Source organism: Carassius gibelio, chromosome B7 (genome assembly GCF_023724105.1).
Source record: "Carassius gibelio isolate Cgi1373 ecotype wild population from Czech Republic chromosome B7, carGib1.2-hapl.c, whole genome shotgun sequence".
Taxonomy (NCBI): Eukaryota; Metazoa; Chordata; class Actinopteri; order Cypriniformes; family Cyprinidae; genus Carassius; species Carassius gibelio.
In genome coordinates, this window is record NC_068402.1 from 5330911 (window position 1) to 5352892 (window position 21982).

General features: G+C 37.0%; 1 protein-coding gene across 1 annotated transcript; it reads right to left on the reverse strand.

The window, feature by feature from the left end:
* Positions 1 to 8307: 8307 nt before the first annotated feature.
* On the reverse strand, positions 8308 to 21650 carry LOC127962672 (telomerase Cajal body protein 1-like). Its single transcript, XM_052562316.1, has 11 exons — positions 21440 to 21650; positions 20466 to 20733; positions 18927 to 19068; positions 18720 to 18815; positions 18522 to 18630; positions 17456 to 17544; positions 12303 to 12526; positions 10903 to 11114; positions 10658 to 10761; positions 10423 to 10566; positions 8308 to 9714 (listed from the first exon to the last, which is right to left on the reverse strand). The coding sequence occupies exons 2-11, from the start codon at positions 20698 to 20700 to the stop codon at positions 9495 to 9497; spliced, it is 1575 nt and encodes a 524-aa protein (XP_052418276.1). The 5' UTR covers positions 20701 to 20733; positions 21440 to 21650; the 3' UTR covers positions 8308 to 9494.
* Between the last annotated feature and the right edge of the window lie 332 nt (positions 21651 to 21982).

Below are 21982 nucleotides of genomic sequence, written 5' to 3' on the forward strand. Positions count from 1 at the left end.
AGAGAGAGAGAGAGAGAGAGAGAGAGAGAGAGCAGAAGGGAGGGGGGAAGAAGAGGTGTGCGCGCTCGAATAAGAAAAATCCCATCTTCCGGCTGGAGTGCGCACTAACGGAGCGGATTTTTCTTTGGGGGATTTGTTTTTCCGCATGCAGAGGTGCTATTAAATCAGTCGCGAATACATCCATATGCCATGCAAACATATTTCCCAACGCTCATGTAAAAGATCCTCTGTATCCATAAATAAATGATACCAGTCTCAGTGCACGTACATTTTTGTGACTGCTTCTCTTTCCGTTTGATATGATGATCGTGATCCGTGGCACCCGATCACACCGATCAGCGCCTGTCTGTGCGTTCAGAAGCGACGGCTTACGGAGCTACAGCGCCCCCAGTGCATTCGCTGGTAACGGTGCATGTAATAACATTTCATGCCGGTGGTAACGACACTAATGACAAGCTTAGTAAGATATGCAGCAGATAAAGAACTTGTTTAATAAATATCCCTACCGTCCAGTTGAAACTGCAGTGATTTTCAGCGTTCTGCGTATGTGGAAACTTGGTAGCCTTATTAATTGAGTTTGTATACCTGTCTATTGCATATAAAAAAAACTATAATTTGGAAGTGTATTATGGACTAGGCGCTGCTGATGGGACCCAATGCGTTAAGGCGAAGGAGTAAAACCTTGCCAACAGTGACACCCGACGGCGAAGTAATGCTACTGCAGCCCACTAACTCTAAATAGCGCCCTGCGAATTTTGATGCCCTTTTGGACAGCCATATCAATTTTAAACGATTAATCCATCAATTTCATCCATCCATCCATCCATTCATGTCACATATATTCTACTGCTGTCCCAATTCATCAAAGGACTTTAAATGGCATTTAAAATTTTTTATTAAAGCAGGTAGTTGATAAATAGCTAGGCTTTTTAACGACTAGCAAACGTCTAGTAAACTAGGTCATTTTGTTTGTAAATTATTTATGTAGCAAGTTATCAACAGCACTAATATGTTATTGTTTATTTAATTGTAATATGTGTGTCTGTTTGTCATTATGGAATCTTGCTGTGAAAGGGCACATAGTTTTTTTTCATACAACAATTTACAGTGATAATATCTAGTATACTGTACATTTGAATCAGTGGTTAACTAACATTACACACAGCACATGCTAATGTAATTAAAACAGACCTACCAATAACAATGTGTAAGCTGCTCCAGGACATTATTACATATTTAATATGTTATTCTTCAGAAATGTCACTCACTACACTACAATGTAAAATATGATTAAGGGTTTTAAATATTCAGAATTATGTTATCTGACAAACTATTATTTCAACAGTTTTACATGCAGACAGAGAAAATATGCTGTACTCACTTAAATCTTACAAAACTGCAAAGATAAAAAAAAATTTTTATCTTTATTTTTCAAAAGAAAATAATTTATATAACATACAGAGGGAAAAAAAAATCCCCGATTTGAAGGTTAACACATTTTCTGTATACGACTTTCTTTTAAACATTTTTCCACCCACCCACATAGGGATATAACAACAACAAAGATTAACATTTTAATATAAGATTATAAAGTACACTTTTTACATAGCCTACTGGTAATTACAGGAATAATATACATAAAGTAATATATGCAATTTCCCCTATTTATTATGAAACTGTCAACACATTTCATAGCTATAAAATAGGTTGTAAAGATTTCAATCTAGGGATTGAGGAAGATGAACGCATGAAGGAAAGTATATTTTAGATGTTTTATATAATTTCGAACCACTTTCAAGCGGTTGCAAGTGCATCAATTATATTTTCAAATGACAAATATTCCTAAAGTTACTAAAAAATGTTAGACAAATGCTTAAAAATGATTTTGCATGTACTGCAGGGCATGGCAAATACCCAGACGCTGTGACGTGAGCCTCACAAGATCACAGTTAGGAGCTGATCTCATCAGTCTGTGTCGCAGTGTCCATGAGACCTGGCTCTTTCCCCAGTCTGCGCAGCTTTAAGAGGTAATCAGAGCGGAGGGAGGAATCTGTCAAGTCCACAAACCGCCTGTAACTGGCCTGCACCTTCTGAAAGACAGCAAGAAGATGTAAGCACACAAACATGCTGATTGCATTTCAGTTAGACAGGTGGATCATCATAATGACAAAAGTTGGAAACGTCTTCAAGAAAAAGGTCAAATGTCAATACTGTTGTCTATTGCGGGGAAACAAACTAAGCTTAATAAGAACCAAACATCAGAGGACGTGCTTGCACCGGAAAAGAGAAAGTTCTGTTATTCCGTCATTTTATTGCAGGGTGTTGCAGATGCTGGATTTGAGCGGGTCCCCTTTTTAGAGCTGTTCATTTATTCATGATGACCTCATTACAAGGGCTGACCTTAAACTCTGCTTTATACTGAATGCGCTCCCTGCAGGCCTGCTCCAGACTGTCCCGCAGCTGCTGTATCCTGGAACACACACACTCCGTCATGCACCATTTCAGAACATTATTCAAAAGAAAGTAAGTGTTGGTGAAGACAACAAAATCTATATATTCTAGGATTCTTGAAGAAAAGGGAGAAAGCATACATATTCAAAGAGAGAAACTAATGAAATTTACAAAAGGTGGGAAGGAGAAAGAGAATAGCTGAGATGCATCACAACAGGAAGCTGGGGTGAGCAGGAGGGGTGTTTCATGGGTATTTTTACCTGTTTTGTAACTCGTATATCTCCTCTTCATGTCTGTCCTGTAGAGCCCGTTTCTCTCTTTCTGCCTTCATGTCACACTCCTCACGAATACTTCTCTCAGCATCCTGCACACACCTCCTCACACACTCCTGAGAAGCAAAGAGCAAGGTGAATGAATCACAGCTCTACTCGAGTCAGATTTTAAAGTTTGCAAATTTTGTTTCTTCAACTATTTACATATAGTAGTTAAATCAGTAGAAACTGTTGATTATTATTGATTTGCATACAACAGAACCTTATGCAAATGTTCAGTATGCACATCATTGACCCATGCAATGCTATTCGTTATTTAAAACTTTATGGAAGCATTAAGGTGCTTTTTGGTGTCCAGTACATAACTCATTTGCCTTGATAAATTACAACTAACCCAAAGGTTGGGGGTTCGAGTCTCGTACCGGCAAGGATTGTAGGTGAATGGTCATATTAGGAAATCCGCCCCTTTAAGAAAAGGCCATCCCCTTTAGTGACATCAGGACAGCAACAGATTTTTTTGTGTGTGTGTCTCTTCGGTGGGAATTTCAACAGCTGAAATAAGTTGGTGACTTTTCAATTGATAAATTTTCTTCTGAGTTTGCTTACTTGCTTCTCCAAAGCTTACCATGTCCACCTAGTCTGCATAAAATATGCCAGAAGGGATTAGAATACACTTTTTTCTAAATATGTTTAAATTTACCAAATTGTGTTCAACAACCAGACTAAATATTTATCTAGTCACAGTTTGTTGTAAGCCATGCTCATTGAAGCCCAAAGTGTCAATGAAAACATATTTAACAGTAATATATATGACCATGACAGGGTGGACATATCTTATAGTTAATGATTCAAATAATGGCCCATAATTATCTAAAAAAAAAATATTAACAATAAACAATAAAAAATGACATGACATAAAGCAAATGGGAAATTAAAACCAAAATTTTTGAGTATTGTGAGGGTTGAAAGGCACTCTATGGTGATATTTACCTGGGAATTCAATAAAATCTTCTCATTTTATTTAAACACAATTAGCTCCATCTTACAGCAGCCAGGTTTAATTTAATATTGAAACATTACTGTTACAGTGTTCATTCATTCTGTGAACATCCACTTAATTTATGATATAAATCATGAATAATTCCCTGGAATGCACTAGGAATATTTCATTTTTCTCCCCCAAATCCTCCTGTCTTTCCAGGTTTGTTTTCACACGGATGCTGTATAATTTAATTGTTAAAAGATATTACTATAAAAATATTGCTGCGGATAGAAAGGAGGATTTTTGGGAGTTATTCATGGTATGTTGAAGGTAATTTCTTAATGCTTTTACACTTTTAAATTTCCTTTTAGTGATCGACGGTTAAAGGTTGAGCTAAATAATGTCACCTCATAGTACCCAGTTTTTAAAAAACTTATTATTGTGTTATAAGGGTGAACTTTTTGCTGATTGTTAAGTATAAATGGAAGTTACTCCTATAATTGGCGCAAAGTATCATGGTGCGTAAGAAAAAGATGGATAGACCTTGTGTAACTCTGTCCACCTTTTCTGCCCTGTAGTCTTTGCAATGTGTCCAAGCACAACTATTTGTCCCAGACACAAGAGACGTGAAGCGACAACACAGTCGGCTTACTTTGCAGCTATAGTGTGTCACATCCTTTATGAAGCTGGCCTTAAGGCAGGTCATCCCAATGTAGGGTTATCTGATTTATCTATACTGTGGGAAGCAAACGTCCAATAACAACGACAGACAAACTAGACCACAGACACACACACATGTGTCTCTTCTCGTACAGTGTGTATTATTTTCTCCTTTGTTTCTTTGTGCTGCTGTTCTTGCAGCTTCCTGCAGGCCTCCCCTACGGCCTGGACCTTCTCTTCCTCCATCTGAGCCCTCAGGCTTTCACAATGAGCTCTGAACTGGGCCTGGAGCTCCCGCCTCATTTCAGCCTCCAGCCTGTCCCTTGCTCGCAGGGCCTCTCGAAAACTGGCCTGCAGACTCTGGGGAAGAAGTGATGGAGAAGAAATACAGGGGATAAAAGAGAATAGGGAGGACAGAGAAGGATGAATCGAGAATGGGAGAGACGAATAGATGATGAAGATATTGGGATGAACCCGGAAAGTGGGAGATGGAGAGGTAGAGAGAACACAAGGAGACAGCGGGCGTTAGGGAGGGAGAGAAAGAAAAGGACGGATGATCAGTGTTGGCAGGGCAACTGTACTGGGCTTTTGAAGAGGAGAGTCATCTCTGAGTTTGGCTGTTGCTTGCTTTCCCTGGAGAGCAATTACACAAGCAATTACACCCCATTACAAAAGCTCTTCTCATTTCTCTGACACAATGGCAAAGCTTTGACTGCTACTGGCGTTGGAGTAGCAACCGGATCATTCATTAAATCTGACACTCAGATGCAACGAGGAGAGAAGTTAAGGATTATGCTGCTGCTGCTGCTGCTGCTGCTGGACAGGGAAAACGAAGCCGACTCTTTTTTATCAGAAAGTTTTAATCAAGTCCTAATAAAATCTCTCTGGACCGCTCCCCTGGAGACTGAAATATGGCTTTTTGAATTCCAGGAGACAGAGTTTTACAGTCTAATATGTCTGTATTAATTACTTTTTTGACATGGTTCACTTGAGGATTACAAATATTCACCTCTGCCAAATGCTTTAATTCCTCCATTAAAGTCAGGGTGCTCCTGTCCAATTGCAGTCTGTAAACTAAATTTTTGGTGGTCCTCTGTTGTAGCATTGAGAGATGACCATGGACATAACTGTTCTCCCAGTTCTGAAAGAAGACATGGCTCAAACACGAAAATCAATGTTTGAAACAGATTGTAATCTTCAAAAATACATATGGCTGTTAAATAATATATGTTATACTGTAAATAAAAAAAGATCTTATGCATGCCTCATGAGGAAATGTCTCAGATGCACATAGGAAAGAAAAAGCATAACTGTTATCTCTAATATCTCACTCGTTTATCCTGGACACTGACAAGATTTAATGGAGAGCAAATGAAAACTTTGGTTTAAGTCTTTCCACATGTCCCTCCTGTGGAAAAAGAGCCACATGTCTCCTTCTAGAGTTTCAGAATGAAAAACTTTCAAACTGATATGCCAAGATACCACAGTAACAGGATTTTTAGAAATATTTCTCATCAAATCCTTCCAAGAATAAAGTGTGTAAGGATTTTGTCCACATTAATTTATAGTTCTTTACAGGTAATGCTAACAACATTCATATGTGTGTAAACTTATTATTTATTAACACAATTAATACATTAATGAAACATAACCAAAAATGTTATATGGATAGTTCACCCAGAAATACAAATAATGTCATGTCGTTCCAAACCTGAATGATTTTCTTTCTTCTGTGGAATTTTAAAGAACACATTTATGAAAACTCTTTTTTTTTTTCAGTCAATGGGGTCCTGTTTTGCTTTTGAGAAAAAATGCAAAGTGATGCAAGTTGAGGGTGAATAGAATTTGCATTTTGGGGTAAAATATTCCTTTAAGACTTTGAGTGAAATGTCTTTTTGAGTTCTGAAAGACCAACTTCTAAGCAAGTAGACTTTCCTTGGGGTGAGTATATATGTATTTTTTCTTTCAAATACATAATCTTCCTTCTTGTGCATGAGTATAATTTTTGACCTCTCTTTTGACATTTCTGTATTTGTTAGAAAAATGTCCAGTAGCAGACACTGTGGTAGTAAATGCCAGAATCATTAGGCTGGACGTCGTGGGGAGGTTGATGACGCTGATTGCTCTGTGTTTTGTTATGGTTGTCCAAGGCAGAGAATGTTCTGTGCTGTCCTTCAGAAAGAATTCAGATTATACTACTGGAGGAGAACCTAGATGTGCCCTGGTACGTTCTAATGAAGGCTTGAAGAGACCATATGTTTGTGTAGTATTAAGACTACACTCACCCAGAATGTGTGTGTGGAGCACTCTCTGTGTGCTTAGAGTTGTCCTGTTCACCATCTTCTCGAGAGACCTTCTGTCCCACATTTCGTCTTCACAAACACTGCACCCTTGGTCCACACAGAAGCACCAGAGACTGGCTCTTAAAAACTCACAATTTCCTGCCCTCCACCACGTCTCGTCCCTTTTGGGATTTGTCTTTTCTTTCAGCTTTTGACTTGCTGATGGTCGCTTAGCAACATGGACAACAAAACAACAGACTGTGCTGCTTAGCATTCAAGAATGATTTGATCCAAGATCAAGATTTGAGACAAGATGCCTGCCAGCGTGTGTGTGTGTGTGTGTGTGTATGATTGTGTGGAAGTGTTTTATGAGCAGCCTCCCACTGCGCTAGTCATTTGAGATGTTTTGCTTCAGGGTTCATGCTCATTTGTGGGTCACATTTTGTGCAATATGAAGAGCACAAAATGGAATATAATGCCCAAAATGGAAGTTCACAGTTATTTGGAATCCGAAAGATGTAACAGAAATATTCTGAAACAATAAATTAAATAAAAATAAATGAAATTGAAAAGCTAAGACGTACTAAAAGAAAAGAATATTTTTAATAATAATACATTTATAGAATTAAATGAGTTTTACATTTTCTAAAAACAATATAACTGTTGCGTGCCCATGCAAAAGTTGCTGCCATTATGCTAGCTGTCCCTATGGCAAATACCCACTGGAGTGCCACAGGGCTCAGTACTTAGATCGCTTTCATTCTCCCTTTACATCAAATCAGTTATCCTCACCTCAAACAAACAGGTATCCTCTTGAAGTTGAATCACAGCATATCTGGTATTAATGCATGGAAGAATGCCCATCATGTGAAGCTGAATTTATCAAAAAAATGCTGTTCATTCCTGTGAAGAACAGGCTTTGCCAAGACCTCATCATTCTCTCTTTTCACCCACACAAAAAGCAAAGAACCTTATTACACTCAACAACTGCCTGTCATTTGTACCCACGTACAAGTCAAGTCACATTTATGCTTTATAAAATACAGTTTCGAAGCAGCTTCACAGTAATAAATAGCAAAACAACGTCAAACGTCTTTACAATTTAAAAGAAATTATTCTGTGATGCAGAAAACAGTGTGATTATTGAGCGCAAGTCAGTTTAGTGTTGATTCAGTCCAGTAACTGTCAATGCTGCAAAATCCATCCATAATTAAACAAATTCAATTCAGCTGTAAAGAACTTATCAATAACCATACCAGAAACATCTGATATTTTTCAAAGGTTTCTCCAGCATAACAACCAGTCAGACTTTTTCTTAGACGAAAAAAAAGTCCACTTAAACCCTGCACAATCGGCTGCAAGCTTGCATTCATTTTTTGAAGGAAATTCCCACTTAATCCAATAAACAACAAAGTCTCTGCCCTACATATTTTTCTTTTCTATTTTCTAATCTATTTGCTATCATATTGCACATAATACAGAAGATCACATTTAGAATTACTTCCATTCCACTATGACTTTTAGATTTAAAACTGAATATCCACAAGATATCATTAATGTACACAGCACAAATACAGGAAGTTACACACCTAAGCCTGAGCAATAGTAATAGTGATTGCTACTGCCTTTGAAAACCATTAATTACAGAAACACTGTGACATTTTAGATTTAAACATGTTTATTAATATTTTCAGCCACAAAGTGATCTACCTGTTACAAATGGTTCATCTGAGCAGAAGAAACCAGAAGCAGACTTGGATGATGTGGCTTACAATCCACAGAAACGGTACAAAAAAAGGTTTGCATTACACATTTGTACAAACAACTGATGCTTTCAGCACTGAATGTAATGTGATACTCAGCACTCTGACTAGAACATGTTCGGCAAGCCTCAAACATTCAAACCCACTGCTTTAAAGAGTAAATTACAGACATACACGCAAGATAAAGCTGTAAAAAGTGTACATTTTTAAAAAATGCACACCATTGTGTCAAGATGACAGCTACCATTAGAATATGCAAAGGCTCTTTCTCTCCGACACATACACAAACAAACATAAACACAGGTTATTACAAAAGGGAATGCGCAGCCTCAGCTAAAGAATCAAGAACCACTGAGAGGCAGGAAAACAACCACACACACACACAATGAAGCAGATTACTGGCTTACAAAAATATATTCACAGCTGCCCACTGTAGCTCTATAGCACATTTAACATAAGATAAACTGTCAGAGTCAATCACACACAGCCTTCCCATAGTCAAAATCATCTCATACAGGGATTAAACCTGCTCCTGAAATAACTCTTCTGTGTTCACTAGCAGTCCTTAAAGTAAGTCCTAGACAAGGCTCAACGTGTTTCCCGAAACCGGCTTTACATGGGTGAAGGAAAACAAACCCAATGCAAATCGTAAAGGCTGCAATGCTGCATCAGAAACCTGAGAGTCATCCCACTCCAGCGACGTCTGGGCATCCTGAAAGCACTGCTGGTAAACAACGTAAACATCAATTTAGGTCCCCGTCCAAACAAAACAAAATCTATGAATGAATTATTCATATTTCAGATCAGTGTCCCAAGTGATCGGAATAATAATTTGCTGTCAAGACGGTTTAAATTCAATGGACTTTGAAGGATTTCACTCTTGATTTTTACACATTCACTGATTGAGGTTTACAAACCCAGCAACATGCAAAGAACAAAAAGCCTGCAGGATTTTAAAAAGGGACTATTCTACAACTAAAATCGATGCAGATTTACAGTCTCACCACTCTTCACCTAAACAATCATTATAGGTTTGGCAGTAGATTACGGGTCATCAGAAGTGATGATTAGCAATCAAAAAGATCTAGCTCTCAATAACTGCTGGCTCCTCCTCCCGGACCCTCTCATTGGTTGAGCCCAATGGGCCGGCCCACCACAGCACCAGAGCATTGTCCTGTCGAACACTGTTTGATGACATCACATTCCCCTCATCCAAATCAGACTCAGAGTCCTCGCTGTCAGACGGCCAACAGAAATTACGCTGACCACTAGACGAAGCCACCAATGGCATGAAAGGATGCACGCTGTCGAAAAAAAAGAGGATATGTTATTGATGCTATATGCATTGAATTATTTAGCAGATGCTTACGCTTTCATAGTTGTGTTAAAGATGCCATGCTTTCAAATTGATCGTAAGTGTCCGTAAAGACATTTACATTACAACAAAAAAGAAATGCTCTTCATTTTTTTACTTTCTATTCTTAAAATAAATAAACAAAAATTATATATAAAGTAGCACTACTGTTTTCAACAGTAAAATTAATATATAGAAGATTTTTTATCAGATTAGCATATTATAATTTCTAAAGGATCTTGGAGTAGTGGAAAACAGTTATTTTTAAACTCTAATAATATTTGGCGAAATCAACTGTGAGCATAAAAGACTTCTTTCAAAAATGTTTAAAAACCTTACTGACCCCTTGTTTTCAACGCTAGCGCATGAATGCCACATGAACTGACAATATGCTTTTTAAGTTCTTAGTACATAGTACAGATGAATAGTTTCTCTAATTTTAGTAAATGTATTTCAGAGAAGACTAAAGGCTGGGTAAGGGACAAACCCAAAATAAAGAAATTCCGCAGCAAACTTAACCTTTCAGAACTCCTAAAATTAGAAAAATGAATTACGGAGCCACAATATAAAAGGTGATTATCCATAAAGGCTATGATTTTTGCACTTTACATTTTATATATCATTAAGTTTTTCCATTTTATAAATTTGTTAATTATACCTGATGCCATTAGTGCAATTAGTGTGCGCCTGAAACTGCAGCGCAGGTTGTAGTGTCTCCTCGTTCCCATCAGGTGGCGCTGTGAGGGTGTCCCACACCGACACCACACCATCTGTGTCCCCACTCAGAAGATATCGGCCAGATCTATTTCAGACACAAATATCAACATCAGCAAATCATAAATGCATCTAATTACTGTGCTGTCCTTCGAAGTAAACTGGTAGATCTCTCTTACTGGTCCAGGTCAAAGTAGATGCGCTGGTTTGTGTTGACGTTCCTGTGCATGGACAACAGAACTTGTCCCGGATCTCTGAGGTCCCAGCAAAGGATCTCCGAATCCTGAAAGCAGTGACACATAACATTAGCTGGAAATTCAAAACATGCAACCAAATTAGAGCATTTTTGATTGGTGGATGCATCTGAAATACTGAATTTAGCCATATAAACCTGTAGAAGTACAGCACACATGAGCCCACTGACCTTACGGCCGCCCGTGAACAGGTGATAGCCGTTGGGTGAGAACAGCAGGTGTGTAAGTCCTCCGCGGTGTCGAGCGGGCAGCAGAGCCAGCAGAGAACCGTCCTCACATGAGTAGAGACCGGCCGAACGAGAGTACGACCCACAGGCGTACATGGACTGACACGAACTGAAGGCTATACAGGAGATAATGCCAGTCTGACCCTGTTTCTTGACTTCAAAAAGTTACGAGCGGGAAGAAAAACAGGAACAACAGTATTAAGATCGGTTTCATATTGGAAAACCATGATAAATCATTGAATAATGAGAAAGACATTTTTCAAGACAAGGAGAAGCTGTCTTTACTTAGATGAAGTTCACAACTAATTACTACAGTATGTATAATTACTATAGAATTATTAATATTAGACAATGAGAATAGAATTCATCTGATCTGCAATCACTACTGTGCAAAAGTTTGGAGTTTATGATTTTGAAAGCCTTTTATGTTCACCAAGCCCACACTTATTTGATACAAAACAAAGTTTTAAAAACATGAATAAATTACAGTTTAAAAGTACTGTTTTTTTATTTGAATATATTTTAATGTCACTAGTCTTTAGCGTCACATAATCTTTCAGAAATCATTCTAATATGCTGATTTGAAATTATTTTTTTTCCTCATCATTGATTAAAAAGGTTGTGCTACTAAATATTTTTTGGGAACTGAGATTTTTTAATGAATAGAAAATTCAAAAGAACAGCATTTTTTTGGAAATGGAAATCCTTTGTGACATTATAAATGTCTTTACTGTCACTTTTGATCAATTAATCAATTGAGTGCATCCTAAAAACATTAAAGAAAAGATTATATATATCAGCTCCTCTGTAACAACTTGGCATGTAGTTCATCTAATCAGAACATATCAATTTTACAATATCACTGTGAGTCTTTTTATTTTTTTGTAAATAAAATGTTTATGAAAAAAAAAAGTTTCTTTCTTTTGCATCCATTTAAAATAATATAATACAATATAAACAGTAGGTGGTATCTTTCAACCCTTCATCAGTCTGAACAAAGATCTTTCAAGTCAAATCCAGACCATTCATTAATTACAATAGCAGTGTTGAAACACCACGAATGAGTCAGTCACTACAAACATCCTAAGATAATTATATCCACAGCTACTGTCTCGATCAGAGGCATGCATGCCGTGTTAGCTTAATGGAGCCAAATATGTGTTTCCAGTCATGAATGTGTTTGGAATGAATCCACCCAAACAAACAAAAAGAAATGAAATGGGATTACAGGCATTCCACAGCCATGCCAGCCAGCCAGCCGTCTTAATGACCCCGATTAACGAGCGTTTGAAGAGTGAGAGTGATTGATGTAGTGGTTATTCCTCTACAAGAGGGATCCTCACCCATGGTGGGCCTCTGCTCGCAGTCTCTCCCAGGACGCTCGGTGTGGAAGACCCTGACGGTTTTGTCAAAGCCGCAGTAGAGCTGAGAGCCGTCGGGAGAGAAACACAGCGAATGGGCCGCTGTCAGCTCATCCAGGTGGTTGTAGGGGCGAAAAGATGCCCGGAGGTCCCCGTAAAACGCGTCCCATATGTGGACGGGGTTGTCTCGGCTACTGCTGGCAATGCTGAAGGGAGAAGAAAAGAAGAAAACTGGATTATATGGCAAAATCTTAAAACTTTCCCCCACTGAAATCCATTGTTTTGGGGAAAACAAGAGATTGCGACATCAGACTTGACAGTCAGACTGGCTTTCTTTCAAACTCACAACACAAAAGACCCATTCACGATAGATCATCCAACAAATGAAGAGCCGAACAATTTGAAGTGAAAGACGACATCTACTGCTAGATAAAAAAAAAAAGAGGACATGCCATTCAAAAGTTTGGAAAATCCCTATACACGAGGTTTTGGTATATCAGCATGAATCTTTATTCATTTGTGATGACTTTGCATTGATAATGGACAATACAACGTATTAAAACAGTTTTTAACCTAAATTAAAGAACAATGAAATGAAATACTAGAAAAATCCTATGTTTGTAAATCGTCTCTGTGCTTTGGGATGGAATAAAACAATACAAGTTCTCATGTGAACATTTAGGGATCATACAATAAAAACAATGCTACTTACTATTTTACTGTAAAACTGATACATTATCGGGGGGCATAATCACTAAATTCAATCTAAACACTTGGAAAATGATCAGCATTTTTTTAACCACATTCTTACAGTGCGGTCACATTAATGAATGCAAAAAAAGTAACAATTTTGCCACCAAAATTCAATCCAAACAGAAAGCTGCTTGTTTTGAAAGTAACTTATGTGTGCTGTGCTTTATACATTATCGATAAAAGACCTTTTATGTCTAAATTTAGCTAATATGACCACACATTTAAGACAAAACAAGTTTATTCATATTCCAAATTGTAAGAATTGCTATTGAAATGACTTAATTTTGTGTGTGAAAATCCATCATAGATACTTTATTAAGCGTTAAAGTAAGTCATCACCATACACTGCCATTAAATTAATGCTAGTCAACCGGATATTTATTAAGTTTTCTCCACTTGTGTTTCACCGAATAATGTCAAATGGATTGGGAATGACATGAGGGTGAGGAAAATGAAGTCAGAACTTCTATTTTTGGGTGAACCATTTCCTTAAGTGCAGATCCATCGTTTGGTCTCAACAGGAGGGCAACATAGTTTAAAAGTGTGTAATGAGAAACTACCCCAAAATGACTCGAGTCGAGATGGAGGAAAGAAGATGACCTGAATACTAAGCACCTCCCCTGGAGGGAACGGCCAATCATAAGTCAGAGATAATGATCAACCCCTGTGGACACTCAAGCTGCTCTTCAGCCAATGGCAGCAGTACGAACGCCGAGAAGAGCTTTGCTCGGAAACTGCTGCGTTTCATGATGCTTCAGAAATACCTGTAAACAATATCACTACAACCAGACGCAAGATGACAGATTATTACTGAGCATGTCTCGTCTTGACTCCTTTAACCTCATCCTCTTCATCTTTAGGAGTTCTTTATGAAGTTACAGTTTCGTCCTTCACCCACGACTTGTCATTCCTTCATTTTCTTTGTCATTTTCGGTCGCTGCAGGGCGGATTCTGTAATCCCAAACAACGTTTGATCAGAACTGAGGCTGTGTGTGGGTGAAACAGCACATGCCACAGTTAACGAGCCCTCGTTAGTAACCTGCCGCAGCTATCTGTGACGACTGCCATTGATTTGGACTGATTTCTGTTCCATTGCCTTTTGTCACACAAAAAACATAACCATCAAAGAGGACATCATACGAGAACTGAAGCGACAGAGGACTGGAGAGGAAGAATAAGAGACCACTTACTTCCTCCCTAAACAATTCCAGCACTACTTTTAGCAAACCCTAACACACACATAGTTATTTACTGAGAGCTGGGAAAATTAACATGTCAATTTATGTGAAATTGGTAACACTGCATGAATTTTCACCTCTTGAGGTAGCCATGCTATTGTCTTTTTTCACTACCTTAAGTAACAGTACATGACCAAACTTATAGTATTAATTGTAAAAATGAATGCACAAAATCAATCAATGGAAAAAAATTAAGCTGACCGAACACTGACAGAGGCAGTGTACTAAAAAGCCTTTAAAGTTGTCCAAATTAAGTTCTTAGAAATGCATATGATCAATCAAAGAATTCAGTTCTGATATAATTATGGTAGGAAATTTACAAAATATCTTCATGGAACAAGATCTTTACTTACATTTACTTTTATGCATTTAATAGACGCTTTTATCCATTTTTTTACCAGTATGTGTGTTCCCTGGGAATTGAACCCATGACCTTTTGCACTGCTAACGCAATGCTCTACCACTGAGCCACACTAACTGACTTGATGCTAATGATTTTTGGCATAAAAGAAAAATCAGTAATATTGTTGGCTATTGCTACAAACATACCCCAGAAATTTAACACTGGTTTTGTGACCCAGGGTCACATTTATTGTAATGCGTTTATAGTAATATTGTTTTAAGATCACTTAAAAGTTATAATTTTTTTATATACTGCAAATATTAATAAATAATAACACATATGATAATTTGTTTATGCTTGTTTTTTAATTACACTGGTATGTTGATGTTGCAATCAATTATTTAACTTATACTAACTATAACTAACTATTATATGTGACCCTGGAGCACAAAGTCACTGGGGAATATATTTTGAGCAATAGCCGAAAAAACATTGTATGGGTCAAAATGATCAATTTTTCTTTTAAGTCATCATCTTCCATGAAGATATTTTGTAAATTTCCTGACATAAATATATCAAAACTTAATTTATGATTAGTTATATGCATTGCTAAGAACTTAATTTGGACAAATTTAAAGGTTGATTTTCTCAGTATTTAATTTTTTTTGCACCCTGAGATTCCAGATTTTCAAACAGTTGTATTCCAGCCAAATATTGTATGATCATAACAAACCATATATCAATATTGTTGATGTATTAATCTCAATTTCGAAAATATTTACACTTAAGACTGGTTTTGTGGTCCAGGGCCAGATATATATATATATATATATATATATATATATATATATATATATATATATATATATATATATATATATATATATATATATATGTAAAGATCGGTCATATTTCAGAGCCAGGACTAACAAACAGTTTTATAAATGTATGCAATCAAAACCACTCAGTCACTCGAGAGGGTTTCACAGAAGGTACAGGAAATGTGAGCAGCCTCAATAAACACAAACTTTCTGAAATTTTGAAATACATTCTGGGTTGAATCCAACAATCTCCGCCGGAGGAGGAGACAAGGCTCATCAGCACTGATCATAACAGAAGGGAAACACAGCAATGTTGATCCAGAACAATAGCAGCTTAATTAAACAAAGCACACTCTCTTTAAAGACGTGCCATGTCTCTGGAAAGAATTAACTGGGCCACTTTGTAAACCAGGCAATAGAGATTGTGAAAAATGTGAGTGTGGCCATCAGCAGTGATTAAAACTTGACCATGGTTAATCAGAGAGCGTCCATCTTTTGGGGGAACCTTTGTCTAACCTTTCCGGATAGCCATGAATATCACATTAGTCTTCACTAAGTATTAAGTGTAGTTTTGCAAAGTGAAATGCACCAGAAATATTGGAAAGAGATTCTTTTGATCTTCCTCTAATTCAGGGGTCACAAACATTGGCTTGTAGAGCCTGTTTTATTTTGTTATGAGCTGAATGCGAAGCCAAACACAATTATTCTCTGCAGCACAAACAGAATCAAGGATTCACACGTTGCATATCAATTTGGACACTGTTCCACAGGTCCGACTTTGTCAGCAGAACTGCAGAGTAGATAATAGCCTCCGGTTTGTTCTGCTTTTTTACTCGCCTGCTAGCTTTCAAAACAACTATTGAGATAAATACGAAAAGAGCAGTATTAATGAGCGGTTCAAACCAGCCGGCAAACACAGTCCTTAACAGTCCCCTCACAGACCACAATGACAGTGATTCTCCAAACAACACTCTTAACTCAACGCAACAGACGTTATCAAAACTAATATTTTGTAAATAGCTACACTAGAGTTAAAAAGTCTGGGGTCAGTACAAAGCTTTTTTTTTTTGTTTGAAGGATCATGTGACAATGAAAAGTGGAGTCATGGCTGCTGAAAATTAAATTTTATAATACATTAAAACAGCTTATATTTTATATACTAAAAAATAAAACAATGTTACTTTAAATTTCAATAACACTACACAATATTGGTTTGCCTTATTTCTGTGGTTAGCCATTTTTTGTGTGTGTGTGTATATATATATATATATATATATATATATATATATATATATATATATATATATATATATATATGTGTGTGTGTGTGTGTGCGTGTGTGTGTTCTTTTGTTTTTGTGACATATCAGGACACAACTCTGTATAATGACATGGGTATGACACAGGTATTACAAGGAGAGGGTGACTTATGAGGACATAACCCATGTCACATTTTTCAAAACGCTTATAAATGTAAATTTATAAGCGTATAAATTACAGAAAAAGTTTTTTTGAGAAAGTAAAAAATTAAAGTTTCCTGTGGGGGTTAGGGTTAGGTGTAGGGCCATAGAATATACAGTTTGTACAGTATAAAAACCATTACGCCTATGGGATGAACCCACTTTTCACTAAAACAAACGTGTGTGTGTGTGTGTGTGTGTGTGTGGGTATGAAGATTTCAGATGCAAAAACCTCAAAGTCCATCTGAGATTTTTGCTTTTTCTTTTTTCCCACAAAGTGCAATAAAAGCTAGCTATTAAAATGCTTTATTTTCAATTATTAAAGTGCTTTATTTAAAAAAATGTCCAATTATATTTTCATTGAAGCCTGATAAAAATGCTAATTTAAAAGAAAAAATCTCAGATAGGCTCATAATGCATAATATTTAAATAAATAAAACGTGTTTAAAAAAAAAACTGGTCTAGATGCTTTTAACTGCTGATTTAGGATACCTTGAAACAGGACAGACAGAAAAACTCACAAGCATGTGTCTGGGTCCATAGACGTCATCTTCGGGAACCAGCAGTAGTCATAGATGGTGTCTCCTTCAGCCATCTTCAGCACTGGACTCTGAGTGCACACAAACAGAAACAGCATTACAAGCGCATATCCTGCGTACAGAATATCAGACTGCTTACTGATTTATATGCATTTCAAGGGTTTTGAAATAAAGAAAAAAGTGATTTTTTCACTCCAAAATGTAAATCCTGTCATCATTTCCTCACCTTCAAGCGGTGTCAACCCTGTATAAGTTGATTTATTCTGTTGAACACAAAAGAAGATATTTATTTAAAAAAATAATAATAACAAATAAAAAAAGCTGATGTTCCCCATTGACCTCCATAGCATTTCTTCCCACTATGGAAGTCGATAGGGAACATCAACTGCTTAATTACCCACATTCTTCAAAATATCTTCTTTTGAGTTCAACAGAAAACCGAAACTCACACAGGTAAATGATGAGAGACTGAACTATTAAAGTAAAATTTTTCTTTAAATCGTGTCACAAGCCATTTATAATCTTGAGCATTGGCCTGAAATCAGTTCTACAAAGGGAACTGATCTTAGCTTAGTATTTCTACTTATACAGGTGCTTCTCAATGAATTAGAATGTCGTGGAAAAGTTTTTCATTCCACTCAACTTTCTGTTAACATGCTTGGATACAGCACTCTGTGAACAGCCAGCTTATTGGCAATTAATTTTTGAAACTTACGCTCCTTGTGAAGGGTGTCAATGATTATCAGAGACCATTTTGAAGGCTCAGGAAACCTTTTCAGGTGTTTTGAGTTGATTTGCTGATTGGCATGTCACCATATTCTAATTTGTCTAGATTGGTGGGTTTTTGTTAAATGAGAGCCAAAATCGTCACAATTAAAAGAACCAAAGACTTAAACTACTTCAGTCTGTGTGCACTGAATTTATTTATTACATGAGTTTCACAATTTGAGTTGATTTACTGAAATAAATGAACTTTTCCTCAACATTCAAATTCACTGAGAAGCACCTGTATATATAAATTTGACGAGATATTCTAGAAGAGGCTGACCATTTCAGAAAGCATGTCCCAGTGGCTGCTGTACAGCTCAGGCGGGAGGTTATACACACGAAGAACATTATCAGCGCTGTTTGAGACAATGCAGGAACCATCCGGAGCCCTGCAGAGAGACGTCATGAAGAGAGACAGACAGTGATACCATTTACTCTATACAGCCATCAGAAACAGCTCGCTTTCATCTCTGCTCACCATTTGCAGCCTCTGAGGTAATTCTCAGCGGTGTGAGTGTACTCGGCCCAGGAGCCCGTCAGCATCTGAGGGCTCTGGCTGAAGTCGAGGCCCTGACTGTGAAGACAGCAAAGAGACAGCACCGAGCAGCTGAAAATATCCCTGTCCCACTGCAACTGTGTCACCATGCATTTGTTCCTACTATGTTCTGATGAGCTGTACACTTACCAGCTCTGCTCTTGTGAATTGTACTTCTCAGGCTCATCTGCTATGTCCTCCTCAGTCGGTCTGAGTGTTTCTCTGTCCCCATCTCCTTCAATGTCCTCAGGCCCCATAGCCTGTCCTGTTTCATCAGTCTGATGACAGGCGACTGACAGAATCAAAATAACACAGACACCTTGGTTGACGAGTCAAGTAAGAGGCTTACTTGTGGTACTTTATTTACAGGATTTAGAAAAGCACATTTCTTTAAAAAAAGAGGAAAATACACAAAAAAATCCATTAACATTTCCTCACCTTATTGATCTGAACACATTTGACATTCTTCTTCCATAGATAAGAAAGAAATGAAGTATGTTGCATGATATTGTTCTTTTCCAAACAATTGCAATAAATGGGGAATGAGGCTTTATAAGATTCAAAATCTTGTGTGGATTTGAAGTTCTACAACAATCTTCTCTGAAGCTGCAAAGCTCTATTTCTCTATTCATTGAGATGGCATAGAAAAGAGATACGAAAACATTTCAGTACAGGTTTGAAGTTTCATAACTTTTTAATGACATTTTAGTTTTTGCATGAACTATAACTTAAAAGGTGTGCAATAAAGTATGCTGTAGTTTTTTTATTTTATTGTGACAAAATGTCATTTTTTGTGTCAAGTATCTGTTACTTAATTCCTCTTAACAGGTTACTAATTTAATTTAATTAAACATAAGCCAATGTTAACCTGTGTGTTTGTAATAGGGTCAGGTTTTTTTTTTTTTTTTTTTTTTTTGTGGATCCCAGGAACTAAATAAGTAAACATAACTTTTTTTTTTTTTAAGAGTATATACTGTACATTCATTTTTCCAGTATTTCTAATTTCACGTATAAGCAATGGCCTGATTAAATGTTGTGAAAACTGAAATTGTTTTCTAAATATTTCATATTATGTCACTCACATGATGTAGACCTCATATTAGTAGATTTATAAATCTGTCACATCATATTTTATATTGTTAAAAAAAAAAAGACTCTTAAGATCCATCTTTACTAAAAAACAAACAAACAGCTAAATTAAATTATTTCTTCTGGGGGTTAAAAAGTCCACAACCAAATCCAATTATATGCATATATTTAAACATTAATGCACTAGTCCACTATTCTCTACTTTAATGTTTCCTGACTATCTGTGATTAAAGGCACATGTCATACTGTCCATGTGAACAACATTCAATGGCATTCACTTGATAAACCATGTAAAAAAAATGAAAAAATAAAAAGAGCCCTGAACTGTTTAATCACATTTTATTTCAGATCCAAGAAAAATAACATCACATCCAAATTTCTGGAAGGAACCGGCAGTTCACTTGCAGAAGGCTGCCTAACTACAAAATTGAACGCATATGAAGAACTAAAGGACAAGCTCCATGTAATTCTTTAAACATGGCAGTAGGAGTACCGCATATGGAGTTTATATCACATATTAAGACATCAGAAAGGCATATTGACAGTGTGCCAAACAGGACGTTATAAAGTGCTTTAAAAATAGAAAGACAACGTCCTCACCTTCCTCTGAAGTCGCAGCTGCACCATGGCTCCCACATGTGTCTGCTGAAGGCACCACAGCCATCTGTATCATTTCTAACTCAAGACCTACATCTTCCTGCTCCAGTCGAGGCTGTTTTGCTGCTGGCTCTTCTCCTTCCACCTCTCCCTGATGATAAGCCTCACGAGGAGGTTCCCCATCAGCTTCTGTGTCGTGTCCTGCTCCACCATCACCGCTCTGAGCTGCACCGGACATCACGTTTTCAGGGGGATCTCTGTGTTTAGTGCCCTGCAGAACATGCACAAATTATATAATTTCAGTCGTGGATTTCACCTACAGATTACATACAGTGGCACTGAGGGCTTAACTATCTGACAACAACATGCAATAAAATAAAAAATTACTTTGTATTACATATTATTTATATTAGAATCAGTAAAATCAGTGATATCACTTACAATAATATGAAACCCATAAATTCCTTACTAAATTAATAGTTTCTGCTATATGCATATCAAAATTTCAAAAGAAAATAGGCTATCTTAGGAGTACTTTAGAAAATAATGTATAATTTATAAACGAAAATGAATAGTGATGCGTCAGGCAAGGACTCTTTTACTGTTTTATTGCGTGTCTGTGTATATATAATTATGTTTACTACAAAATTACACAATTTTACAAAACACATTTAATATAAACGTTGTAAAGAAACATGTATTATTGACTATAATAAGAGTTTTACAATAAGTTATTTTTATACACAGACATATAATGCATAATTTTACATGTTTCCTATATTTATACAAGGTAATTCGTTTAATATCTCCAGAAACCACAAATGCTAGATTACGTGGAGCTACTGTCCTAATGAAACTAATATTCATATTCTAACATATAGGAAGTTTGCAGGGTTTTGTGGTTGCATTCTTAAAATTACTAATGTTTTTCAGTGGAACAGCATTTTGAATCGTCTAGCCAAAAACAGTGACTCTACCTCTTGTTTCTTTAATTCGTATCGGTCGTGTCTTGTGCTCTGGATCTTACAAAGCAGACAAAATTCCTCAGTGTATGTGTTATACTAAATCCAGATGACAGTTTCCGACCATCTCGACCATAAACGCGTTGGGTTCATCCTACAACACACAGGAACTCATGCGCCGTGTTTGTAAGCGCAGGGAGCCGCCATTGTTGCATAGTATGGGTTGCCAGGTCACTTGACTCTCGCGATATTTGCGTCATTCTCCGCTTCTACAACAGTGTTGCCAAATTAGCGGTTTCCCCTACTCTTGCCGTGGATTGTTTTTCACGTCCGCGGGTTGAAACAACATAAATAACGTGATATTTAGCCTCTGAAATGCGAATTTTACTGGAGATTCCCCATGATTTTTTTTTACCAGGGAACTCCCCTCGAAACGCGATTGGGCTAGTTTTGTGTAGCAATTGGGCGGGTTTTGTTGCGGAAACCTGGCAACCCTAGTTGGGACCGTTTAACCCGTTAACTGTCACCCGGCCCCTCGGTGGGCCACCTACTTTTACT